Source organism: Lampetra fluviatilis, chromosome 36, assembly GCF_964198595.1.
Source record: "Lampetra fluviatilis chromosome 36, kcLamFluv1.1, whole genome shotgun sequence".
In the NCBI taxonomy this organism is placed as follows: Eukaryota; Metazoa; Chordata; class Hyperoartia; order Petromyzontiformes; family Petromyzontidae; genus Lampetra; species Lampetra fluviatilis.
The window spans coordinates 5873826-5901743 of record NC_136310.1 but is presented as its reverse complement, the minus strand read 5'-3'; the positions used below and the strand labels follow the sequence as shown (position 1 = coordinate 5901743).

Sequence of the window (27918 nt, the reverse complement as noted above, 5' to 3'; positions counted from 1 at the left end):
ATCTGCCTTTCAGTCTCATTTGTTTGACAATTGCCCCGTTTGCCACATTATAATTACTGTCCTGCAGTCGTAGTAATAATAATACTCCACTGATTTGGCAATACCTTTCAAATGATGTGTATGCTCCTAGCAATGTCCAGTAATACGTTCCCATACACTCAATATTCAATTTCGCGTGATTTATAACAATAGAGTATTTGAATCAACGGCCCGCGGAAGTGGATATCACAGAACTACAACCTGAGGTCCCTTCAATTGACCTCGTACCATGTGTCTCTCCTCCAGAGCTGAGTGGTTTGGAACATCAACCATAACTTAATACTTTACCAATAACATACATAGCGTACGGGTCTGTGGTTTATTTGTTTTATTTTTGAACACACTTACTGAGCACAGGCCCAAGGTCACGAAACGTCGAGCAGTCATCAACAAACGGCACGATACAAAGTTGTAATCGTGTAAGAGTTAACATGTCTATTGATTTGAGCAAAAGTTATACGAACGTGACCTGCAGTGTGGTGGGTGAGTGGTCGTTGTGACCTTGGGGAGCGGTAGTGTAGCGGTCAGCGCGCTGCGCTACGAACCCGGCCACCCGGGTTCGATTCTCGCTAACGGTCGACACCGGTGACGATTATCCCCTAGGTCGACTCAGCTTCAAATTAGTGCCCGGTGCGGTAAGCATCGCCACTGGGGAGACAAAGGCGGCCGGGCGTGGTGCTGGCCACCGACCCCCTCGTGTGCCACAATGCCAGCCTTCATAGGCGCTCGCTCACAACACTTGCCCCAACAGTCTATTAAGGCTATACGGGGATCTTTGTTTTTACTTTGTTGTTGTGACCTGCAGTGTGATGAGTGAGTGGGGGTGTTGTTGTGACCTGCTGTGTGGTGAGTGAGTGTGCAGTTGAGTCCTGTGGTGTGTTGAGTGGTTGTGTGTGTTTTTGTGACCTGCAGTGTGGTGAGTGGGTGTGTGTTGTTGTGACCAGCAGTGTGGTGAGTGAGTGCGTGTGCTGTTGAGTCCTGTGGTGTGGTGAGTGGTTGTGTGTGGTGAGTGTTGCTGTGACCTGCAGTGTGGTGAGTGGTTGCGTGTGTTGTTGTGACCTGCTGTGTGGTGAGTGGTTGCGTGTGCTGTTGTGACCTGCAGCGTGATGTTTGAACACAATCGCATGGGACAAAACAGTCAGTAGACCGAGTCCTCAACCATGGGTTACGGATTCAACGTGTGAAGTTCACGGGGGAATAGTAACCATGTGGTGAGCGAGTCTGGCTTTGTGTTATAGATCTGGGTGCTCCTTAGGGCAGGCTCCATCGGTTGGGCTGCTGCTGTAGGAGGCCGCATCCAACAGCGAACAGAGCAAGGGACACGGCACGCAGTACGCACGTGAGAGTCAGGTAAATCCACCTAAGGCACAAAAACGCCATCGTCGTTATCAAAATCGCCGGCATCATCACCATCATCATCCGTCGCAATCACAACATCACCACCACCAGCACATCGAACATAATTTCCCGTGCCGGAGTAAAAAAAAAAGAAAATAAACGCTTTATTTGTACAAATGTTAACATTGAAAAAAATAGCATAGAATAGTAATATATCATTATTTTAGTAACATAAGTATAGCATCAAAATAAACTAGTTTATAATACTGGAGTTTAATGTTTATTTAAGTTTAGTTTTATTAATATTTCAATTTTGTTCAACCAGGAGATCGAGATAGACTCATTTGTCTCAATCAAGAGATAATCGGAATCAGATTATTTATATTGGAGGAATCCGATGAGCTATAAATCCCTTTTTTGCAGATGTCCAGTAGGGGCGGTCATAACGTTAAAACAACAAACAATACAAAAAACAGATAGGTGTGCAAAGTATAAACAAATGACTTTAAAAAGATGCAGATTTAACTAAACGATTTTTAAATCTTACCAGATAAAGCCCATTGAGCTATTAGCTTCTCTTTTAGAAGCGACCTGGCCGCAAATGATAGTTCTAGATTTGAAGCTTTCGTGACTGCAAGGATTCATATTCTTAGTTTTTTTCGGTAAAGTCACGTAGGTAAAAAATTAAAATTCATAAAAGTAAAATTAAAATAAAATCACGACGTTTCGGAGGCAACTTTACCGAAAAAACCTAAGAATATGAACACAAATGATAGCTCAACGAAGTGGCTTATCACGTTGAAATGTACAGCAGCAAATTCATCCAAATCTAAGCAATCAAGATGATACTCAAGACCTTAGCCGGGGAACTGAACCCAGATTGAGAGGTTCATAACATGGCACGCTAACCACCGCTACCGCCACCGCCACCGCTTTCTCCCGAGTTGCTGGCAGCACAAGGGGCTTCCTCACCGGAAGGCGTCCGTGTCGTAGAACTGGCACACGCCGCTGGAGCCACACGTGCCGAGCCCCCACTTGGTGCACGAGGAGTCGATGGCGACCCCGTAGAGGATCGGCGCGGGGATTCCGGCTGAGCAGCATCGGAGAGAAGCCAAACGCCAAAGGTCGCACGCACGCACGCACGCAGCGGTTAGCGGCATAAACATGCCCAGTGATTTGTCAACTATAAGGATTCTTAACGTCGCATGCATTGTAAAGTGCCTCCGATTAGTACGGTTGGCTACGTACGGTGCGAAAGAAGTTCAACGTACATACATAGTGTGGGTAGGAAATCAATGTTTTGTCAATAGCGATACAATGATTCATCACCATTCTCCCGATCCCAGGTGAGTCGACAAATCGCGTGTGTCAAACTCTCTGTTACAAATAATGAGATTTAGCCAGGAAAGCCTCACTGAGTCTCAACATTTTCAGAAAGGTCCTGCTATATTGGGATGTTTGACCGTGAATACCGTTAACGAGAATTTGGCTTCGTTGTGGGAGGAAAGCTGAGAACCTTTCGAAAACCCACCACGCATACGAGGGGGTGACGACTCAGCAGCAGAGGTCGCAAACGGGGTTTGATTCCTTACCCGTACCCGTACCCGGCCGCACCAGGGTCGCAAACGGGTACCCGTACCCGGCCGTACCCGTACCCTACACCCGTACCCGGCCGGGTACGGGTATCGGGTACCTGATTGCGACCTCTGGGATGAAGCCATGTTGCAGGCGCGGGTGGGTTGATTCTAGGCACTTGAATTGTGAGAAGAGACAAGACGTTGGAAAATGAGTGACAAACAGTTACTCACCAGTGACTCACGGCCTACCCGTACCCGTACCCGGTCGCACCAGGGTCGCAAACGGCTACCCAGCCGGGTACGGGTAGCCGGGTATCGGGTAGGGTACGGGTATCGGGCACCCGGTTGCGACCTCTGCTCAGCAGAGATCATCTCCTGGCCACAACCTCGCGGGCTCATGCCTCCAACGCGTGGCAACCACTGGTGGTCTACCATCAGATGGCCTCCAATCGAAGTGCTGACCAGCCTGAAAGCCTCTTAAGCTCCTGAGCTTCGATGTAGATTAGGGGGCATTCAGGGTGATGTGGCTGCAGGACGATGGTAATCATAATATAGCTTGTTCATTTATTTAACTCGTAGACTTTTGCAACCAATATCATCCGTAATACAGGTGTTTTTTTTGGGTTAGGTCGCGTAAATATGTGTCGTTAAACCCGCCACCACCCGACACAGCCAACTAGTAAGGTTTGTCACGTAAACAGAACGTGGCCAATTCGTCACTAGTACAGCACACCGGTGTGTTGGAGAGCCAAGCCACAACATTTATAATCCGAGTACAACGTTATCCCCCCCTCCCCACTTCGCGCAAGAAGAACACACAAGTGTTGTCATCACATCTACGCCTCTATTTATGGAACGAGGACTCCACAAATCTGGCTGTCGCCTGATGAAGCTAGTTGCAATTACTGGCGAAACGTCGTACTCAAGATTGTAAATGTTGTGCATTTGCTCACCAACACACCGGTGTGCTGTACTAGTGACGAATTACAATACCCCCCCCCCCTCCTTGCCTCGAATCACTGCACCAGATTGAATTGAATTAAATGATGACATCACCCTGAGGCTGCTCTATTTAAGAACGGAAGCAACAGGAGAGCTTCACCATTCTTGCCCGATGAAGCTGATTGTAATTATCAGCGAAACGTCATACTACTCAAATTTAAAATGCTGTTGATTCTCTCTTCAGCACACCGGTGAGCTAAAGAAGTGAATTATTTTGTCCTTTGAAAACGTGACACATTTTTTACTGTTTGGCCGTGTCGGGTGGTGGAGGGTTACGACACATTTATAAATAACGCGATCTGACCCAAAACCCTATATTATGAATGTTCTGTTTACGTGACAACCCTTACTAATTGGCTGTGTCGGGTGGTGGCGGGTTTAACGACACGTTTATATATTTACCTGATCTAACCCCAAAAAAACCTGTATTGTGGATATTTATTTATACTAGAGGAATCCAATAAGCTTCAAAACTCTTTTTGACAGATGCCCAAACACTATAGGCGTGCAAGGTATGAGAAAGGTAAACAAATCACAACAAAATAACAAATAAAACTAGTTTTTTAAAATCTTACCAGGTAAAGCCCTCTGAGCCGTCGGCTTCTTTCGCAGAAGTGACCTGGCCACGAATAATACCCCAACGAAGTGGCTTATCACGTGGGATATAATGCAGCTTCTATGCCGATGAGGGTCACTTCAGTGTGATGTGGTTGCAGAACGATGGTGAAGGTGCCACTCACCCAAGGTGCGTGTAACCATGGTCTGCAGCCCCAGTGCAAACGACTTCAGCTCGCTACTCACGCTCCTGAGAAAACGATAGACGGCACAACGTGGCTTTTATGCAGCGGCGTTCAGAGGTGGTCTACGATAAAAGTCGCAAAGCCGCGTTCCGATCAATCGAGATTAAAAAAAATCTTCATCATCATAATCCACTGCGAATTCAAACTTAAAACAACGGGTCATCGAGTGAACGACCATCTACCGAACTCATTCCACAGAAAACACCTCTGAAATTCAGTTCGCATCCCCCAAAAGATCTTGACTCGACTGGATATCAAATCTGAAATTCATCATGGAAATCCTGCTATTCCTATTCCCCCCCCCCCCTCCCCGTATGCTCCCCCCTTTAATAATAATAATAAATGATAATTTCAACGTATAATGTGCCGCACAGTATTCGCTCACTCAAGAAGCGAGAGAGTACTTGGAGCCATGAGGGACCGCAGGAAGTAAGCCAGGCGATCAGCTGGCACCGCCCAAGCTCTGCGGTCCTCTATATATTACTGGACATCCGTGAAAAAGAGCTTCATAGCTCACTGGATTCCTTCAATCTAAATAAAGATCCTGATATTGACGTTTAATCGGCCAATTGATGAGTGCTTACATGTGGGTGGAATCTGGAGCACCCGGAGAAAACCCACACGTGCGAGGGAGCAACGCTCGATCCCACACAGATGGAAACACGTGGGGGGGGGGGGGTCCACATTTCTGCTGTAGTGCCTTCTCCTGGCAGGCCATGGTACGCCTCCTCCTTGACACCCACAGGGAAGGCAGTCGCACAACGTTTGTGCGGCGGTCCCACCAACCCCTCGCCTCCACTGTGCTGGATTACAGGCGTGCGCCACCGCCGCCGCCGCCCGGCTACAACCCGCGGCTACACTCGAAAGGCCGCACGGATCCCGCACCGGAGAAATACGAAGTAAGCCGGCGTGGAGCCCAGAGCGTAGATGAACGACGACGCCACCGTGACGCCCAGGAACAGGTGGAAGCTGCGGTCGCAAGAGGCGGTGCGAGCGCACAGCCCCAGCGTGGCCCGTCCGCCGATACCACCAACACACGCGCAGTCTGTGAATACCTGCCAGCGGGGTACACGCAACTCGGATGTACAAAGTGCTCTCTTCCTCTAGATCCACAGGTTTCGCCACAACTCTCGTGGAAATGGGGTAAAAAAATAATAATTACGCAAATTTGGAATGGACCGCACACATTTTACGTTTGCTTCTGAGAAAAACTAAAACGACTTGTATACAACGCGATGAATGTATTTAGGGAAAACACACATTTGTTAATAACGCGGATCCAACCGGGATATAACCATACCTGATTTAAAGCTTTCGTGACTGCAGGGATTCATATTCTTGGTTCTTTCGGTAAAGTCACGTAGAAGGGAAAGAAAATTTTATTTTATTTTTTTATTTCCCTTCTACGTGAGGGAAATAATACAAATATATTTTTTATTCTATTATTTCCCTTCTACGTGACTTTACCGAAAGAACCAAGAATATAACCACACCTGTCAACCCCTTATCAGTGCCCTACCTTGTTACAGACCAATTCAGACCTTATTGGTCATCCCGTGCCCTTTATACATCTCAACGTTCATCCTACAAAGTCCCATCAGAATCGAGAAACACAAACAAATAGACACAAATTATTATTTTTTTGCCCGTATTGAAATGCCGCATGGACCTGAAAACTCACTTTCCCTGTCCAATAAAACGGGTAAACTGTATGGGTTGACAGGCATGATACAACGCGATCGAATGAACAGAACTACATCGCGCGAGTAGGAATAAGCGGTTGTGCGGCTGCCTCGGCACGGCAGCGCACAAGGCGGGATGCTGCTGGATGCTTCCAGATGCTACCCACACGCCTCAGTCTTTGTTCAGCCTGCGTACGCATCTCAGCTGTTATCACGAACTGTGCTTTACCCTATATTATAACATCATTTATTATAACGCGATTTTTCCATAACACAACATTCTTCAGGAATTCTAGATCTGAAGCTTTCGTGACTGCAAGGATTCATATTTCTTAGGTTTTTTCGGTAAAGTCACGTAGGTAAAAAAATTAAAATTAATAAAAGTAAAATAAAATAAAAATAAAATAAAGTAATATAATAAAATAATATAATAAACAATATTTATTTTTCTTGGCGTGACATTGGCAGGCCGAGCGTGTCTGCCAACGTCAAGTTGGGGAGCCATGGCGAGATGTTAACTACATCGCCTGGTATGCAGGAGGTCGTGGGTCCGATTCCGAATCCGATCCCGACCCTGACGCCTGCTGCTGTATATTTTGACTTTGCATGTTCTCTCCGTGGTCGTGAGGATTTATCTCCTGGTCCTCCGGTCTTTTCCTCCACATTTAGAAACGTGGAATTAGAATATTCGGCTGCTATACATTTCCACATGCTAAGCCACTTTATTGGACTATCATTTGTGGCCAAGTTGCTTCTGAAAAAGAGCTATATAGCTCAGCGGGCCTTACCTGGTACCGAAAGAACTAAGAATATAAAGTTATATTCTTAGGTTTTTTCGGTAAAGTCACGTAGGTAAAAAATTAAAATTAATAAAAGTAAAATAAAAAATCACGACGTTTCGGAGGCAACACAAATGTCGTGATTTCTTATTTTTATTTTACTTTTATTAATTTGAATTTTTTTACCTACGTGACTTTACCGAAAAAACCTAAGAATATGTTCTTCAGGAACACGACTACTACCGCCTTATAGGAGAACAGACTGTACATACGCACACGTGCAATACGTGCGTGCGTACGTGCGTGTCCACCGTTACGTACTGCACGTACGCACGCGCTCACCGGCGCCGTTCCGCCCTGGGTGGAGATGCCGCCGACGGTGGCGTTACACCCGGCCAGGCATGGCGAGAGGTAGGTGAGGCCGTCCCAGCCGCACACGGGCTCCCACGCGTCCCCACGGCACTCGCACGCGCCGGGGCAGCCGGTGACCCGCGCTCCCGCGTGGCTAGCCAACAGCGGTCTGCGGGAGTCAGAGATACATAGGTGCCCCTCCACACGGTGTTCCATAATATCTACACGGCATTCCCGAATCTTCACACGGCGATCTGTAACCTCCACACGGCGGTTCCGTAATATTTACACGGCGTTCCTTAATATCCACACGTCATTCCCGAATCTTCACACGGCGATCTGTAACCTCCACACGGCGTTCCCCAATATCCACACGACGTTCCCAAAAATCTACATCGCGTTCCCTGACATCCACGCGCGCGTTCCTTAATACCCACGCAGCCGCGTCACGCGAGGGGTGCGCGTGTCGCGAAGCCGTCCGTCCGTGCGGGGGGGGCCTACGCGTGGGTCAGGCCGACGACGCTGGGGCCGTCGCAGCGCAGCGCGTAGAAGGCGAGCGTGAGGGCCCAGGCCACCGAGCCGGACGCCAAGGAGAGGCGAGCGGCCCCCAGGGGTCCCAGGGCCAAGCAGCGCATCAGCAGCCCACCCCCGAACATGCCCAGCGCCACCGAGGGTACGTTCACCGCCCCTGTGCAGTGGGAGGGGGGGGGGGGCACAGGGAAAGGGAAGTACAAGATCAATGAGTTTGCATAATGTGCACGCATCATGTACGTTGATTCGTTAATTCCCCGCACCCCCCCACTTTCAGCAAGAAAAACACACAAGTGTGGTCACCACATCTACGCCTCTATTTAAGGAACGAAACAGGAGGACTTCTCCACAAATCTGGCTGTCGCCTGATGAAGCTAGTTGTAGTTACTGGCGAAACGTCGTACTCAGATGGTAAATGTTTTGTATTGGCTTTCCAATACACCGGTGTGCTGTACTAGTAACGAATTGGCACGCTCTGTTTACATGACAAAACTTACTAATTGGCTGTGTCGGGTGGTGGCGGGTTTAACGACACATTTATATTATTTACGCGATCTAACCCAAAGAAAACCTCTATTATGGGAAAATTCACTTTCACTTCCCGCAGAAGCTCCCAATTGTCGAGCGAAGTCAAAAACATCGAACGCAGTGCCGAGCGGTGCGCGGCACAGGCCGAAAGCCGTCGACGGCACTGCCGCAAAAACCTGCGCAGGTATTTGGGAAAGGCGGTCGCTTGTCTGAGTGAAAGTTCGGAAAAATCAATAGGATGGATAACATCTGTACGTCCTTCCAAATATGGTATCTTGTTTGCAAACGGTGATTTTTTTTTCAACGTACATTTCGTGGTTGGCAATACACACCGATTACAGAGCGTCATCATTCTCTCGGCATGATGCTTCTCCCAAAGAACTCTCTGACCTGCTCTCATCCGCCTCTTCATTCCATCATTTCGACCCGGGGTTGCCCTTCAACACCAAACTCTGGTGAACCTGCCGGTTGTGTCCCTCTGCCAGACAAGGCTCCAAGCAGAGGTCGCAAACGGGTTTTGATTCCTTATCCATACCCGTACCCGGCCGCACCAGGGTCGCAAATTGGTACCCGTACCCGGCCGGGTACGGGTACTCGTTCCCTACCCGTACCAGTACCCTACCCGAAATGAGTGACAAACAGTTACTCACCAGTGACTCACGGCCTACCCGTACCCGTACCCGGCCGCACCAGGGTCACAAACGGGTACCCATACCCGTACCCGGCCGGGTACGGGTAGCCGGGTATCGGGTAGGGTACGGGTATCGGGTACCCGGTTGTGACCTCAGGCTCTCAGCCATCATTCACAAGGCTCTAGCCCTGCTGCCCGTTTCCATCGTTGCGAGTGCTTGTCCAGAGACGAGACTTTGTTCTATTATTTTGTTTACAGCCAAGCCCCACGATTGTTGAATCTCCTTATCTCGGTCCACGAGGGCATCGGTGTCTGTTACAATTTTTAAATCGAGTCTTAAAACTGTCTTTACCACAGGCTTTCTCCAGCTTTATGTGAAGCGCTTTGAGGCCCGTGCGAATAGGGCTATAGAGCAAAACCCAGTTTATTATTTATCATTTTTACATTATCCGTGTGACCGCTGGCGTACTCCACGTGTCACCAGCGGCCGCGTGCATGTGCGTGTCGTCACCCAGCAGGCCGGCATGCCCATCCATGTACGTATGCACATTAAACTTCTTTCGCGCCGTACGTAGCCAACCGTGTTAATCGGAGGTGCGGGAATCAGAGGTACCCATGAACATGTTCGCCTCGGCCGCCGTTTTGCCAAACTGCTCCTCCATGAACTTGGGCTTGAACGTCACGAACCCGACCAGCGACATGACCTGGAGCACTTGGGAAACGAGTAGAGCCACAACGAGCGGTTGGCACAGCACCCCGTGCAGAGACACGGCAATCCCTGCACACAGACACCACCGCGTTAGCCAGTGGCGGACACAGCACCCTGTGCAGAGACAAACTCATGCAAAACATATTTACTTGTATATTTGTGTAATATATATTTTACAATTTTTTATACAGCAATGTAAAATAAAGGTAAACACACCACGGACAGCACGAAAATCGCAGGCCAATTCAGTAACGCGCAATGCCATGGAGTGTGGCGCATTGTGGGATTGCTCGTGCAGCGTAGAGACACAGCAACCGACGAGTCCGCGTTGCTTTGCTCGCCATTTGTGCTTGTTGAGCTTCGGAGGTGATATTTTTTAAAGAAAATTTACCTTTAAGTGAGTCCCACTGCATATCGTTATAAATGCGGGACACGACGAAAACCATCACACAAACTCCGGTCATCCTCGCAGCAGCTTTTGGATAACCATCGAACAAAGACGGTCACTGCATCGCAGGCTTTCAGATGTGCAGCCGTCTGGAACGCTCTTCTTTGTGATGTTAGGAAACCACCGGAGCTGTGCATTGTTAAATCATCACCAAGATTTAAAAATAATTTCTTTAGAACTGCTTATCACCGTTAACCTCCTTGCCGGTGTTGCTGCTGGTTAGAGTTTGTGAGTAGTAACGAGTCACAGTCTCGTCAAGAAGCGTAAACTATCACCACGTGAACTATCCGGTCATCCTCGCAGCAGCGGCTTTTGGGCCAACCGTTGAACAAAGACCACTCACACTGCATCGCGCGCTTTAAGATGCGCTTCTGCGACCGTCTGGAATGCTCTTCCTTCCCATATTAGGAAGCCACTGGACTACTGCAGCTGTGCACTTTTAAATCATCATCTCGATTGAAAACTCATTTCTTTAGAACTGCTTTTTCTGTTTAATTTCTTGTCCTTTCCCCCGCACCTCTGATTAGCACGGTTGTCTACGTACGGTGCGAAAGAAGTCCACCATACGCACCTCTGATGAGCGACGTGGGAGACGTCGATAGCGTCGAGCTGTGCGACCCTCTCCTGGGGAAGTCCGTGGCACATTCGTCCTTGTCTCCTGTACCACCGAGACAATGATGATGATGACGATCGCGGGAGGGGTTACACCCACTCGTTCTGTACAGACAGCCCTGCAAGCATTGGTGCTGGGGTGGCGAGATGTTAACTACCTCGCCTGGTGTACAGGAGATCGTGGGTTTGATACGGACCCTGACGCCTGCTGCTGTATATTTGGAGTTTGCATTTCTCTTTCCTTGTGGTCGCGTGGATTTTTCTCCAGGTCCTCCGGTTTTATCCCTCCACATTTAGAATCAACATGCGTTTATGGTACTTTCCTGCTAGAAATGTCCACGCGATAAGGCACTTCGTTGGCCGAGCCATTTCGGAATAGAGCTACACAGCTCAGTTGGAGCCTTACTTGGTAAAATAAAAAATAAAGTTTTTTTAAAAATAAAAAATAAAGTTTTTTTTTTACTTTTCATTCAGTCTGCCAGTCAAACACTGCACCAACGTTCCACCCCGCCCCGCCCCGCACAAGTTGTGTTCACAGTGGCACAATCCCAAGTGAGCGGTGAACGTGTCTCCCAGGTGAGGTCACCTGACGTGAGCAGAATGTCCTTGACAGGCATCGAGTACATCTCCGACGATCGTCTCGGCTCCTTTTCACTGCGCGGGACAACGGCGGACAGAGCGGTTGACACACGGATAGCACCGCACGACGTCGTTACGTCAACGCGTACAATGCAGCATAGTCACGTGTCTACATTCAATTCCATTGAGACGATACAAAATATCCATAATACACCTTTACAATGTTGTGGCTTGGCTCTCCAACACACCGGTGGGCTGTACTAGTAACGAATTGGCACGTTCTGTTTACTTGACAAACCTTACTAATTGGCTGTTATTGGCTGTGTTGGGTGGTGGCGGGTTTAACGACACATTTATATATTTATGCGATCTAACCCAAAAAAGCCTGCATTATGGATATCTGTCGCGAAGGCCTACGTGTTAAATACAACATACTGTATATGTGTAGGGGTGTCAGGGGAAGGATTTCCACCAATAGGAGGGTTAGTGGGAGGGGTGATCGAGTAGATATAAGGGGATAACGGGCAGGAAAGGGGGGCCTTTGGCGGGAACGATATTGGGACGGCTGGGGACAGGTGTGGATGGGAGAAAAGGATTAAAGGACGAAACCCCTGCAATCTTGTGTCGGCTCTCCTTTACATCTGTATAAACATTTTATTCATTTGGAGAGCTCATGGCTCACCCTAAACCGCATCCGCACACACCGGGGGCAGTCGATGCGAATACTTGATGCACGCACACACACGCACAAAGAGCAGTTCCATAGAGACCGAGTTTTCGATCTTGATTCAAGAGTATCTGTCCTCACCGAGGGAGGTTGCGCGGAAAAGCCCAGAAGGGCAGCGATGCGAGCAGGCTGAGAGCGCCGGCGACGAGGAAACCGAGCCACCAGGCACCCACCCAGCGCTTGTCCTGCATGTGCATGGACACCCAGTCTGACAGCACCAAGGCGTGCGACGGGCACAACACGGCGTCCGCCGGCGTGAGCTTCACGTCCAGCTGAGACGGCGCGGCGGCTACCGCCACTGCGCACGTGGGCTGCCTTTAAACCAGCGCTGTGGAGGCAGCAGCGAGGGATGGCGGATCGCGAGGAGGTGGTGCTGTAGCCTAGGTCACTGTACGGCAATAATTGGGGACTCCGCCTTTTCTATATGTATGGCAGAGGTCGCAAACGGGTTTTGATTCCTTACCCGTACCCGGCCGCACCAGGGTCGCAAACGGGTACCCGTACCCGGCCGAACCCGTACCCTACCCGTACCCATCCGGGCACGGGTAGGGTACGGGTATCGGGTACCTGATTGCGACCTCTGGGATGAAGCCATGTTGCAGGCGCGGGTGGGTTGATTCTAGGAACTTGAATTGTGAGAAGAGACAAGACGTTGGGAAATGAGTGACAAACTGTGACTCACCAGTGACTCACGGCCTACCCGTACCCGGCCGCACCAGGGTCGCAAACGGGTACCCGTACCCGACCGGGTACGGGTAGCCGGGTATCGGGTAGGGTACGGGTATCGGGTACCCGGTTGCGACCTCTGCTGTATGGGATAGAGCGTTGGCCCTCGCACGCATGGGTTTTCTCTGGGTGTTCCGGCTTCCTCCCACGTGTACGAACCCTCGTTAATTGGCCGTCAACGCCTTCCTGTATAGAGGATCGCAGAGCTTGGAGGTGGGGGGGGGGGATTTTGTGCTGGCTACCTTTCCTATCCCTTTGTGAAAATTTTACTTCAAACTTTCGTGACTGCAGGAATTCGTATTCTAGTGTTATTTCGGTAAAGTCACGTAGATAGACAAAATAATAACAATAAAATAAAGTGAATAAAAAAATATCACGACGTTTTCATCGCAACACAAGCGGTCGTCATCAGGAGGTCCTGCTCACACCTCTGAGACGTTCGCTCTCTCGCTCAACGCGAGCGAGCGAATACTCCGTGGCAGTGCGTTCCAGGTTTAAATCATCATCATCATCTCCCGCCGCCAGCGCCGCCGCATACGCTGCTGCTGTGATCGGTGCCGTGGCCTTACGTCATAATTAGCGATGCTCAGTTTCAATTAGCTTGAATATAAAAGTGCTGTGACATGGCGGTACCTTGATAATATACTGTGCAATATATGATCCGTGATAATCAAATGATCTTCATTTACAAAATTTCATGGGTATCGCTCCCTCGCGTAATTTGTTTTATTATTTTATCGCCGGATGAAATATTTAAGGAATGAAAAAAGCGCGATCCGTTAAAGTAAAACACATATATATATAAATCGATTATCAAATAAAGACCCACCAAACATGCAACGTTGGGCCAAGGTTGGTTGTCGTTGGATTAACGTTGGTGCGCTTAGGGGCCATCCATAAATGACGTCACGCGATTTTGGACGATTTTTGACCCCCCCCCTTCGTCAAACGGCGTCACAAAAAGTCAGACCCCCCCTCAAATATGACGTCACAAAGCTCTGCCCCCCCCCCCAAATAAACCATGCTTAAAATCGCTTTAAACTATTATCATTGTAGTGCGTATTTAATGTGGCGCTGCACTCTGATGTTGTAGGAGAAAACATTTAATAAAAAGTCAATTTAATTAATACTATTTGGTTCTTTCGATAAAGTCACGTAGGTATAAAATAAAACAAATCACGACGAATCGGGCGCAACACAAGCGTCCTTCATCAGGTTAATTAAGTAGAACGCGTTGTCTATATTTATTTAAAGTTGCGCATTTTGATGCGACATCAAATTTCTCAACCCCCCCTCCCCCTCGTCACACATCGTCACAAATGTCTGACCCCCCCCCCCCCCCGTAGGTGCGTGACGTCATTTATGGGGGCCTGCCGATGCGGGAGGGGGGGCTAGGGTGGGGGCGTGCTCAGACCTGGGAAGTTGACGAAGAGTCTGGAGCACAGCGATCCCAGCAGGAATCCCAGCACCGGCCCCACGAGCCCCATCGTGTGCACACAGCCTGCAGGTGCAGCCACCAACCACCCACCACACAAAGACAAAGGTCTCACCCCCCCCCCGTGTAGCCTTAACAGACTGCTGGGGCAAGTGCTGTTAGCGAGCAGCACCTATGAAGGCCGGCATGGCGCACGAGGGGGTGGGTGGCCGCCTTTGTCTCCCCAGTGGCGATGTTTTTAAATACCGCACCAGGCGCTTATTTGAGGCTGAGTCTACCTAAGGGAGGCCCCGGACTGGTTGAGATAATCGCCACTGGTGTTGGCCATGAGCTGGAATCGAACTCGGGTCACCAGGTTCGTAACGCAGCGAGATAACCACTACACTACCGCTCCCCCTCGCACAACCATGCCCCACTGCACAACCACCCACCACACAACCACCCACCACACAACCACCACACAACCACCCACCACACAACCACCCACCACACACCCACCACACAACCACCCACCACACAACCACCCCACTGCACAACCACCCACCACACAACCACCCACCACACAACCACCCACCACACAACCACCACACAACCACCACACAACCACCCACCACACATCCACCCACCACACACCCACCACACAACCACCCACCACACAACCACCCCACTGCACAACCACCCACCACACAACCACCCACCACACAACCACCCACCACACACCCACCCACCACACACCCACCACACAACCACCAACCACACAACCACCACACAACCAACCCACCACACAACCACCCCACCACACAACCACCCACACCCCCCCCCCCCACACAACCACTCACCACACAACCACCCACCCCCCCACACAACCACCCACCGCACAACCACCCACCGCACAACCACCCACCGCACAACCACCCACCGCACAACCACCACACAACCACCCACCGCACAGCCACCCACCACACAACCACCCCACCGCCCGTTCAGTCAAGGTAGTTAACATCTCCCAGCCACCGTGACGCCCTCCACCTGCCCCCCAAGCCTCCCCCCCCCCACGGAGAGCCGGACTCGTGCAACGCGCGTGCCCCGTGCGCGTCTCACCCAGGTAGAAGGCGGAATCCTCGCGGCGGGTGAAGTCGTCCAGGTAGGAGACTCCGAGCGGGGTGACGGGCGTCTCTCCCACCCCGCGGAGGATGTTTCCCGCAAGAAGCAGCACCCAGAGCCGGCTGCCCGAGCCTCGCTCGCAGCCTGCGGGCGAGCACGGCGGCCTCGGAGAGCCGTCGGCAGAGGTCGCAACCGGGTACCCGATACCCGTACCCTACCCGATACCCGGCTACCCGTACCCGGTGCGACCCTGGTGCGGCCGGGTACGGGTAGGCCGTGAGTCACTGGTGAGTCACCGTTTGTCACTCATTTCCCAACGTCTTGTCTCTTCTCACAATTCAAGTTCTTAGAATCAACCCACCCGCGCCTGCAACGTGGCTTCATCCCAGAGGTCGCAATCGGGTACCCGTACCCTACCCGATAACCGGCCGGGTACGAGTAGCCGGGTATCGGGTAGGGTACGGGTACCCGTTTGCGACCCTGGTGCGCCGGGTTCGGGTAAGGAATCAAAACCCGTTTGCGAGCTCTGGCCGTCGCAGAAAGGGGGTCACGAAGACCCCCGGCGTGGGGGTCACCGCTGGGTTCTGTTTCATTCCCCGAACTGGTGGGGGGGGCGTGCCAGCCGTGCCCCCCCCCCCCCCAGTCACCGCCATCGCTAGTTCATAGTAGAGGTTTTTTTGGGGTTAGATGGCATAAATATATAAATGTGTCGTTAAACCCGCCACCACCCGACACAGCCAACTAGTAAGGATTGTCACGTCAACAGAACGTGGCCAATTCGTCACTCTTACAGCACTAGTGTGTAGTGTATAGTGTAGTGTATAGTGTAGTGTTTAGTGTAGTGTGTAGTGTATAGTGTAGTGTATAGTAGTGTAGTGTATAGTAGTGTAGTGTATAGTGTAGTGTACAGTGTGTATAGTAGTGTAGTGTATAGTGTAGTGTATAGTGTAGTTTGTAGTGTAGTGTATAGTGTAGTGTACAGTGTAGTGTATAGTAGTGTAGTGTATAGTGTAGTGTAGTTTGTAGTGTAGTGTATAGTGTCGTGTACAGTGTAGTGTATAGTAGTGTATAGTAGTGTAGTGTGTAGTGTATAGTGTTGTATACTAGTAGAGCACACCGGTGTGTTGGAGAGCCAAGCCACAACATTTACAATGTGAGTACGACGTTTCGCCAGTAATTACAACTAGCTTCATCAGGCGACAGACAGATTTGTGGAGAAGTCCACCTGTTTCGTTCCTTAAATAGAGGCGTAGATGTGGTGACCACACTTGTGTGTTCTTCTTGCGCGAAGTGGGGCTAAAAACATCCATAGCTATTTCAGTAAGAAAGGAGGCGGGGGGGGGTGTCACAGTCGTATCTCGCATACCCCCTGTTGAAATAGGTCGCTGCGGTCCCTGGTCTGGCACACGTTTATACTGGTAGGAACATCCTGGTTACACCAGCCCACAGGGGATTATTGTGTCCGTCGTGCAGGGAGGGGCTGGGTGGGGAGGGAGGGGCTGGGTGGGGAGGGGACGGTAGGGAGGGGCTGGGTGGGGAGGGTGGGGCTGGGTGGGGGGTGGGGCTGGGTGGGGAGGGGCTGGTCACCCCGTGGTGCCCTTATAAAACTCAACGTTTAACCTACTCACGCCGGCTTGTGCCCGCCCTCACAATCGGGCATATTTGTGGAATACACCACGCCGCCGTTGACCCTGTCCATTGACCGAGCAACCCAACCTTGCTACCAGCTCCCTCCGCAGGAATGTGTTTGATGTACTTGCACGTTGAACTTCTTTCGCGCCGTACGTACGTAGCCCAAACCGCGCTCACCGTACCCGCTGGAGGCGCTCCAGTCTCGGGTGTCGTCGCCGCCGCTGACCGGGACAGGCAATGAGCGGGCAGATCTCCGGTCGTCCCGTTCGCCTGCACGTGGCCGTGAGCCTCGTGCTCATTGTACCTGGGAGAGCAGAGCCAACGACAGTGGTGGTGGTGGTGGTGGTCGTGTGGTGGTGGTGACTGCAGTGCGGGGCCTGTAGCATATGTTATAAAGGGGCCCTAAATAAATAAAAAACACGTAAATATTAAAAAACACATTTTTAACTTGCACAGTAAAGTAATTGTATTTTTTTCATTTGCTATACAGCCAGATAATACGACAAATCGCTAACATTAAACACCCAGTCATTCGTAAAAGTCGAAGGCGGTATAGTACTATAGTAATAGAGCAAGTGCAGAATCACTGAACCGGAATTGATAGCTTGAAAGCATTTTGCGCGGGGCCCTTGGAAGTGCGGGGCCCGTAGCTACTTATGTAGCTACTTATGCTGCTAGGATCATCCGGGACTGAGTGTATGGTGGTTGGCCGACGATAGCGAGGAAACGCAGTGACAAAATTGCCCCGCGGGGGTCTAATAAAAAAAAAACCCAGCGTAACCGTATGTATGTTGATGTACTTTGCACGACTGTCATGTTTTTGTATTATTGTTGTTGTAACGTCGTTACCCGCCCCGACTGGACATCTGTGGAAAATAGCTTTATAGCTCTTCGGATTCCTCCTCCAGTATAAATGTTCTGATTCTGATGTTGAACTTCTGTTGCACCGCACGAAGCCAACCACGCTAATCGAAGTTGCGGGGGAGGACATCAAACTAAACACAACAACAAGCAATCTAGATGATTTAAAAGTGCATAGCTCCTGTGGCTTCCTAATATCTTGAAGAAAGAGCGTTCCAGACGGCCTCCAAAGGCACATGATGCGGTGTGACCGGATGGTTAGCCCAACACCCGCTGCTGCGATGATGACCGAAGGGTTCACGTGGTGATTGATGGTTAATGGTCCTCGATGAGGCCGTGACTCATGACTACCGAAACATCGCCAATTACAGGTAGTCCCCGACTTATGATGGTCCGACTTACGATATTTCGATCTTACGATGGTATCGATATGACAAAATTGAAAAATATTTTACATTTCGCGCGGCAGGAAAACGCAGCAGCGTACGAGGTACGATACTGAAACTTGATCATCGCCATCCTCCTCTTCCGATAACGAAGTTAATGTCGCCATCAACAACCTAACATCGTTCAAGTGTGCAGACGACGGACAGAATCTTGGTTACAGTACAATATGATACGTTACGATACGTTCAATGCATGTATATGTAATGTAGTAACTTGGCGGGAGACGACCTTACGGGTAGCACACTCTTTATTAACACCAACTTATATTACACGGGTGGCTAACTGCAGCCTTAACCCACGGGGTTCCCCTGGCTACACCCACACGGGCTCTTACGCCCCGTAGCTTCTCGGAACCCACCCGGCTGGGGTGTCCGTCTCGACTCTGGGTCCCACAGCCTCGTCCCACATGGACGTCAGACCACGGGTCCCACAGTCTCGCCTCCGAGCCACACAGGGTCCCGGCCCTTACAAGGACAGCGGGACTAGGGGTCTCAGGGCCCTACCTCTTCAACTCCGTCTTCGATCTTCAACTGGTTATCAACTCCCCGAGTGCTCCCGCGCGTCCCCCTTTATAGTCCTTCATGCGGACGTCGCTGAGAGCACCCACCCCAGTTGACCAATCACTGCGCGCTGCCCACGATCCTATTTCCCACCTTGTGTCAGCGCGCACAACCACGCACCCCGCGCCGCCCGTGATCTATCACTGTCGGCGCGCGTCAACACCACCACTACATATACACTACACTATACACTACACTATACACTACTATACACCACACTACACTATATACTACATGATTACTATGCACTACACTACACTATACACTACATGATTACTATACACTACACTATACACTACTATACACTACACACTACACTATACACTACATGATTACTATACACTACATTACACTAATTCTAGATTTGAAGCTTTCGTGACTGCAAGGAATCATCTTCTTAGGTTTTTTCGGTAAAGTACATTACACTATACACTACGCTATGATACGTAGCTTTAGCGATTTCATTTTAGGGTTACCACGATACGATACGTTCAATGCATGTAAAACGTTTTTTTTTCATAGCAGATAGGATTGTTTCCTGAAAAAACTTTCTAATAAATTGCAGTTCATATAGGTAGGCTAAGATTTTACCTTGTTTTTTTTACTTTACATTTTACTGTGCAATACAGTATTGTAATGAATAAATACACACAGTATATAGTTTATACAGTACAGTACTGTAAATTGCTTTGTTTTGCTAAATTATCACCATTCTTTAAGACTCCTGGAGGGTAGGCTAGGCCATCTTCGACTTACGATATTTTCGACTTACGATGGGGTCGTCGTAACGCATCTCCATCGTAAGTACCTGTATATATGTGTTTTTGTTTATTATTTTAAGGCGGTGTTGTTGACGAGTGTGTTGAGTTGCCTATCACACAGCATCACTGCTGCTGCTGCTGCCAGTCGGTCACATTTGCTCGAGTTTACTTTGGACGGTGACCCAGGGGAAAGGGGGCCACGTTGCAGTTCTTCAGCAACTTGCTGATGGGGTTTTTTTTATTGCTCTTGATGACATTTTTCCATCTCGTTTGAAACTCACGCTTTTCTAGCCGGACACTATCGTCATTCATTATTATTTTTAAATCCTTTATATTAAGTTCACTTGCTTGCTTGCGCGCTTACGACCGTGCAAATCTTTCCGTCGTTTTTTTAACCCACTTCCCGTGATCCAATCGAGCTGACATTTTGCACACAGACTCGTTGTGCGTGACAATTTATTTTCGTGAAAATTTTTTTCCATAACTTTACACTTTTTAGGATTTTTTTTTAAAAATTATATTTAATTACCAATTGCTTAATGGTGGCAGGCAATCATCTGACCCATAGGTGGCAGCCATCTCAAGCCAGAGGACGAGATGACTCTAGCCGCCACGCATATGAAGGATTTATAGTGAAAAACTTTGTTTTTACGGGTTAATTTTTTCATCATTTATGATTCTTCATCTTCTTCTTCCGTTATCATCGCATTTTCCCACACTCACGGCTCCATGAAGAAGTGCGGCAGGGCCATGACGAACGTGCCCACTGCCATCACGGTGGCTCCAACTGCGATGAGCCGCGGACGGTGAAGCCGGGAGCCCAAGTAGCTCACCACGAGAACCACGAGGAGATTGCCTGCACACGTGGGGGGGCACAACGGTCACGTTCAGCCCGATTGGCTGGGAGGAGACCCAGGAAACCGGTCGCCAGATCCATCAGCAGTAAGCAGGTGGCCTGCATGTCAGAGGTGATGATTGTCAGAGACGCCACGGTTGGCGAGACGTTAACTACTTTATGAGACATCTCCTTTACCAGTGGCAAAATATAGTAGTAGGTTTTTACCCTTTAAACTGGTACAAAACTGACACCTTTATACAAGGCATCATGTTTGCAATAACCGCAGCACAAGCAGGTGTGGACCAATCAACTTCAAGGACAGTGCATATCATTACCATTATCAGTTGTTTCTTTTTGTTTGCATTTTGACTGCTTGTGTTGCGGTTATTGCAAACATGATGCCTTGTATAAAGGTGTCAGTTTTGTACCAGTTTCAAGGGTAAAACCCTACTACTAGAGATGCTAACTACTTCACCTGGTATGCAGGAGCTCGTGGGTTCGATGCCGACCCTGACGCCTGCTGCTGTATATTTGGAGTGTGCGTGTCTCCCTCTTTCTCCCTGTGGTCGCGTGGATTTTTCTCTGGGTCCTCCAATTTTTACCTCCACATTTAGAATCAAACTCTTAGTTCTTTCGGTAAAGTCACGTAGGTAAAAATGTAATTTAATTTAATTTTATATTATTTTTCTTAATTTTAATTTCATTTTTTATCTACGTGACTTTAACGAAAGAACTAAGATTATGAATCCTTGCAGTCACGAAAGCTTCAAATCTAGAATTTAGAATCAACATGTGATAAGAGTATTTTGGCTGCTATACATTTCCACGTGATGATAAGCCACATTATTTAGCTATCATTTGTGGCAAGGTCACTTCTTAAAAATAGATATATAGTTCAGTGAGCCTTACCTAAGTGACATAAAGTGGATTAGTTTTAGATTGGTGGAAATATTCTCTGGGAGAAGCTAGATGTATGTTTTGATTGGAGGCGTGGGGGGGGTGTAATCAATGTGTAATGAACGGAATACAATTGTGGCCATACAACCCAACTATGGATCAAGTAGTAAACCCATTGAGACTCACAGAGATACACAGAGAGACTCGTAGAGATAGCCAGAGGTGGGACAAAGTCATTGTTATGCAAGTCCAAGTCGAGTCGCAAGTCATCAAATTCATGACTCGAGTCTGACTCGAGTCCAAGTCACATGACTCGAGTCCACACCTCTGGAGATAGCTACATGTACATAGATATACATTAAAGGCAAGCCGCAGCATTGAGATTGTGGCCACGCAACTCAAACTATGGACCCATACAATACACTGCTGGAAGTCTGCGTTCCTTCACAAGAGGAGGAGGTTAAATTTCGATTTAAAGCTTTCGTGACTGCAGGGATTCATCTTCTTGGTTCTTTCGGTAAGTCACGTAGAATGGAAATAATAAAATAATAAAAATAAAACATCATTCAATAATTTTCACGACGTTTCGGTCACAACGCAAGTAGCCGTCCTCAGGTGGAGAACAGGTCTGTGGAGAAGACAGAGTCTGAATGAACACCACCAGGCTTGGAGCGACTATTTAAGCTGGGATGGAGGGGCGAAGAGCGTCTTGACAAAATAATTTGCATATCAAGAGGAATTTAGCATATTTATGGGAAATGCAGATATGCGATTAGTACTACTTGTGAAATGCGTAGGAGGTTTGGCGAGGGCGAGGGGTCTCCTCGACAGACCTGTTCTTCACCTGAGGACGGCTACTTGCGTTGTGGCCGAAACGTCGTGAGAATTATTTTATTATGTTTAATTGTTATTATTTTATTATTTCCATTCTACGTGACTTTACCGAAAGAACCAAGAAGAAGAGGAGGAGGAAAAGCGACGGTGAGCCATTGCGGTTGTTATTGCTGTGGTGTGGAGCCCACCCATCTCGAAGCCGCCATCGATGGTGCCTGCGAGAGAACTGGGCAGGGAGAAGCGCCGCTCGATACTGGTGATGGCGCCCTTCATGTAGGCAGCCGTGAGCGCCTTGCAGAAGTACAGCAGTGACAGGCTGGCCAGGAACGCCTGCCAAAGACAAAGATCCCCCCACCCCTGTGTAGCCTGCACAGGCTGTTGGGGCAAGTGCTGTTAGCGAGCGTCCGTGGAGGCCGGCACGGTGCACGAGGAGGCTGTGTGGCAAGCACTGCGCCCGGTCGCCTTTGTCTCCCCAGTGGCGATATATGCATGTTGAACTTCTTTTGCACCGTACGTAGCCATCAACCATGCTAATCGGAGGTGCGGACGTTTTTACACTGCGCCAAGTACTCATTGAATGCTGAGTTGACCTCGGTCGGATATGCCCAGGTCTGGTTCAGATATGCTAAGATAATTTGGCTGCTCTAAATTTCTACGCGATAAGCCACTTGGTTGAGCTATCAATTGTGGCCAGGTCGCTTCTGAAAGAAAAGAGCTGTATAGCTCAGTGAGCTTTACCTGGTTTAACACGTAGCATGCTTTCGCGACCAATATCATCCATAATGCAGGTTTTTGATGGATTAGATCGCGTAAATATATAAACGTGTCGTTAAACCCACCACCATCAGACACAGCCAACTAGTAAGGTTTGTCACGTAAGCAGAACGTGCCAATTCGTCACTAGTACAGCACCACCGGTGTGTTGGAGAGCAAAGCCACAACATTTACAATCTTAGTACGACGTTTAGCCAGTAATTACAACTAGCTTCATCAGGGGACAGCCAGATTTGTGGAGAAATCCTCCCGTTTCGTTCCTTAAAAGGCGGGGTAGATGCGATGACAACTTAGGTCACCAAGATCGGCGGCACAGCGTGCTCACCGCTAATGCCACTTCTCGTCCACAAACTGCACATTCACGCAGCGAGACCGGCCATGATCTATATCCCTAGCTTGACGAGGGCCTGGGAAAGCCGTCGTCATCTCTCACGGCCCCGGCGATGCGGCAGCGGTCCATCTCGCTCCCGTTCACGAGACGGGAACCTCACCTTAATGCTGGCATACCGGGGCAGTTTAGCATCCTCTGAGCCTGGGCTTTCTCCAAGCCAGCGTCCCTTCCCCATAATCTGCGTCCTGCAAAATAAAGACCTGAATGTTAATTAACAAAAAAAACATTACTCAGGTGGCTGGGTGCCTCGCCTCAAAGGTCACGGGACTAAGCCGGCACCGCTGAGATCTTAGCTTCGAATTCGGGGTTTAGCCGCCCGTAATGAGACCGGGTTTTCAAGCGTAAGTGAGTTCGATGGTCTCAGCCCGGTCACCAATGACCGCGTGCAAATAAACTCCGATCACAATTAAATGTGGCTAAATCGCAGCTTTGAGAATTCAAAACGTCGGTTCGATCGGAATGCGACAAACGTGTCTCTGTATGGAGGGCAAGATTGTGGGTAAGAGGTCACTTGAAATGGATCTCAGAAACGGTTCTATGATATCACATTCTGATGACCGTTTTTACTGTTAGGAACATCCTGGTTACACCAGCCCACAGGGTATTATTGTGTCCGTCCGTCCGTCGTGCAGGGACTGGCTGGGTGGGGAGGGTGGGGCTGGGTGGGGAGGGTGGGGCTGGGTGGGAAGGGTGGGGAGGGGCTGGGTGGGGGGTGGGAGGGGTGGGGCTGAGTAGGGAGGGGCGGGTCACCCCGTGGTGCCCTTATAAAACTCAACGTTTAACCTACTCACGCCGACTTGTGCCCGCCCTCACAGTCGGCCATATTTGCGGAATACACCACACCGCCGTTGACCCTGGCCATTGACCGAGCAACCCAACGTTCCTACCAGCTCCCTCCGCAGGAATGTGTTTGTTTTTTACCACGCGGCGTGATGCACTGCTCACTCTGAAAGTCCCGAACGGACGCAACTTCTTGTCGCGGGACACGACACCAATGGCAGAATTATAATTGATTTGTAGCAAAAGGCAACGGATAGACGCATACATATGAACACGCATTTCCTCACCAACTTACACACTCACACACGTGTAGCACAACACCTGTGGTCTGTCACTCACTTAACTGACACATGCAACCTCTCCTTTGCTTATCAACAGCCCATACCACGTCAATAAATGACAATGAAGATTTACAGAGCGTCCAGTTGTAACGGCGTAAGTAGCGCAGGAGACGTTTGACGGAGGCAACACGTATTTATTAACAAATGGGTACTATACAGCACGTAGCGCACCCTAACACTGGAAGGGGTAACGGCCCCTTCACCCGGTCTATCCGAGGCCGTGTCACTCGGCTGACGTTCCCCGTTAGTTCCTACTACACCCCTCTAACCCAGACCATCCTAGTGGAGGCTAACTCACCTGGCCCAGCTTCGGCTCAGGTCCGACCCTCAGCCACTCGAGCCTGGCCCTCACAAGGACACAGACCTCGCTGCTCTGAGGTCGCCCCTGGCTTGCCCTGCTCGGCTCTTACAAGAGCAGCGAGTCAGGGTAGTAGTCCAAGGGCTAGCGAGCTGGTACTCTTAGTAGGTGAGTGAGTGGGTGAGTGAGTAGGTGAGTGAGTGGGTGAGTAGGTGAGTGAGTGGGTGAGTGAGTGGTGAGTGACTGAGTGAGTGAGTGGTGAGTGACTGAGTGAGTGAGTGGTGAGTGAGTGACTGAGTGAGTGAGTGAGTGGTGAGTGACTGAGTGAGTGAGTGACTGAGTGAATGAGTGAATGAGTGAGTGGTGAGTGACTGAGTGAGTGGTGAGTAACCTGTATGGTGAGTGAGTGGTGAGTGACTGAGTGAGTGAGTGAGTGGTGAGTTACTGAGTGAGTGAGTGGTGAGTGACTGAGTGGGTGAGTGACTGAGTGAGTGAGTGACTGAGTGAGTGACTGAGTTGGTGAGTGACTGAGTGAGTGAGTGGTGAGTAACCTGGATGGTGAGTGAGTGGTGAGTGACTGAGTGAGTGAGTGGTGAGTGACTGAGTGAGTGAGTGGTGAGTAACCTGTATGGTGAGTGAGTGGTGAGTGACTGAGTGAGTGAGTGGTGAGTGACTGAGTGAGTGAGTGGTGAGTGACTGAGTGAGTGAGTGGTGAGTGACTGAGTGAGTGAGTGGTGAGCTAGCTGGTCTTCAGTCTTCACTGGTTCTTCTGCTCCAACGACTGCCTCGAGCTCTCTCCGCGGGCACCAGAGCACATTGCAAAGCGCTATACGTTATCACCATCAAATTAAGCAACGTGTAATAAATGTATGACGAAATGTCTTCGGCTTATCAGTGTTAAATTCATCGCTGACGTAGTTGGTGCATTTGAGAGGTCGGCTGTCAAGTGTTCACCACCAGCACTATCATCACCACCACCACCACCAAAGACAAAGATAACCCGTATAGCCATAACATAGTATAGGGGCAAGTGCTGTTAGCGAGCACCTACAAAAGCCAGCACGGCACACGAGGGGGTGGGTGGGCAGCAACACGCCCGACCGCCTTTGTGTCCCCAGTGGCGATGTTTACATACCGCATAAGGTACTCGCTTGAGGCTGAGTCGATCTAGGGGCGGCCCAGGAACGTTTCAGATAATCGTGACCGGTGTTGACCGTTAGCGATGGCCGGGTTCGTAGCGCAGCGCGCTGACCGCTACACGACCGCTCCCCGAGGTCACAACGACACTCACCCACCACACTGCAGGTCACGTTCGTATAACTTTTGCTCAAATCAATAAACATGTTAACTCTTACACTATCACAACTTTGTATCGTGCCGTTTGTAGATGACTGCTCGACGTTTCGTGACCTTGGGCCTGTGCTCAGCAAGTGTGTTCAAAAAGAAAAAAAAACTTCACAAACCCGTACGCTATGTCTGTTATCGGTAAAGTATTAAGTTATGGTTGATGTTCCAAACCAACCAGCTTTGGAAAAGATACACATGGTACGAGGTCAATTGAAGGGACTTCAGGTTGTAGTTCTGTGCTAACCGCTACAATCCCACTCCCCATCACCACCACCACTATGCCAATCTCGGTTTAAATTTGCAACAACAAAATAAGAATAAAATTACCCACACATTGTTCACGTAGCAATCATCGCCTCCTAGTGGCACCGGGCAAGGTGCCGAGTCACCTCGGGCCGCACAGGGGCAGCTGCCAACAGGGGGCTCTGAGCTCTGAGATGTATCGTGAAGTGACAGAGCGAAAGATACAACACGCAAGCTCATTCACTCACTGCCACATCCACCGTCACCACGCGATTCATGTATGCTGAAAATATTATCTCGCTTACCTTTGTTAAGCACGAGTTGGTCCTATCCTCGACATCTTCTGCCAGTGATACACTAATTAATTATAAAACCCAACATCACCAAAGACAAAGATCCCCCGTATAGGCTTAAGAGACCGTCGGGGCAAGTGCTGTTAGCGAGTAGCACCGATGAAGGCAAGACAGATAGGCACACATCCATCCGTACACACACACAGGCACACCTAGACACAAAGACAGAGATCCCCCATATAGGCTTAACGAACTGTTGGGGCAAGTGCTGTTAGCGAACACCTATGAAGGCCAACGCGCCCACACGAAGGGTGTGGGTGGCCAACACCACGCCCGGCCGCCTTTGTCTCTCCGGTGGCGATGTTTACCACACACCGCACCAGATACTAATTTGAGGTTGAGTCGACCTAGGGGGAGGCCCAGAACCGCTGGGGATATTCGTCACCGATGTTGAACCGTGAGCGGGAATCGAACTCGGGGCTAGGGGTCAGCGCAGCTCGCTTGACAGCATCTCGCAAAAGCCGAAAAGATTCTCACTCACCGACTGTGGTTCACTTCCAGACGTGCCACTTGCCGAAGTTTACACAAAATTAACAACAACGCCAGCAGCACCACGAGGCAACAGCAGCCTCAGCAGCAGCAGCAGCAGGACGTGTTGCTGTGGTTTTTGCCCCCCCCCCAGCCCATCCCACAAACCCAGAATTATGTTACAAAGTGGCTCTTTCACAGCAGCTCAGCCTGGCCGGCGCAGGGAACGCAACGTTTTACGCTGCGCTCCGCACGTGTGTCAGGAATGCCACTCGGAGCCGATTATAATCACTCCCACCGTTAGGCAGCACCAAGGCCGTAATTATTATATTGGGGGGGACACATCACCCCCAAGATTCAAATATGCTCAAAATGTCCCCCCCCCCAAATTATTGCAATAACATAGATTTCTGTTTATATGATTGTGGTTATACTTTATTAATCCCTAATCTCTGCCATTACATGCAATGAAACAAGTAAAGGTAAAAAAGAAAA

The 27918-nt window shown here is 49.6% G+C and overlaps 1 protein-coding gene across 6 annotated transcripts; it reads right to left on the bottom strand.

The window, feature by feature from the left end:
* Window positions 1–8: 8 nt before the first annotated feature.
* Window positions 9–27653, bottom strand: LOC144945047 (solute carrier organic anion transporter family member 1C1-like). 6 transcript variants are annotated; one of them, XR_013639621.1, is made up of 18 exons: window positions 27437–27652; window positions 23694–23778; window positions 22617–22758; window positions 20583–20715; window positions 17413–17534; window positions 15596–15742; window positions 14474–14560; window positions 12415–12541; window positions 11614–11681; window positions 10987–11073; window positions 9872–10036; window positions 8070–8256; window positions 7560–7737; window positions 5642–5811; window positions 4697–4761; window positions 2350–2467; window positions 981–1399; window positions 9–945 (listed from the first exon to the last, which is right to left on the bottom strand). XR_013639621.1 is itself a non-coding variant. In XM_078873247.1 (17 exons), the coding sequence occupies exons 2-17, from the start codon at window positions 23766–23768 to the stop codon at window positions 1272–1274; spliced, it is 1920 nt and encodes a 639-aa protein (XP_078729373.1). In that variant the 5' UTR covers window positions 23769–23778; window positions 27437–27653; the 3' UTR covers window positions 9–1271. The 6 variants fall into 6 exon arrangements, 4 of the variants coding, with proteins under 4 accessions (XP_078729373.1, XP_078729374.1, XP_078729372.1 ...); XR_013639620.1 differs by having other exon boundaries at window positions 9–1098; window positions 1136–1399; XM_078873247.1 differs by having other exon boundaries at window positions 9–1320; window positions 27437–27653.
* Between the last annotated feature and the right edge of the window lie 265 nt (window positions 27654–27918).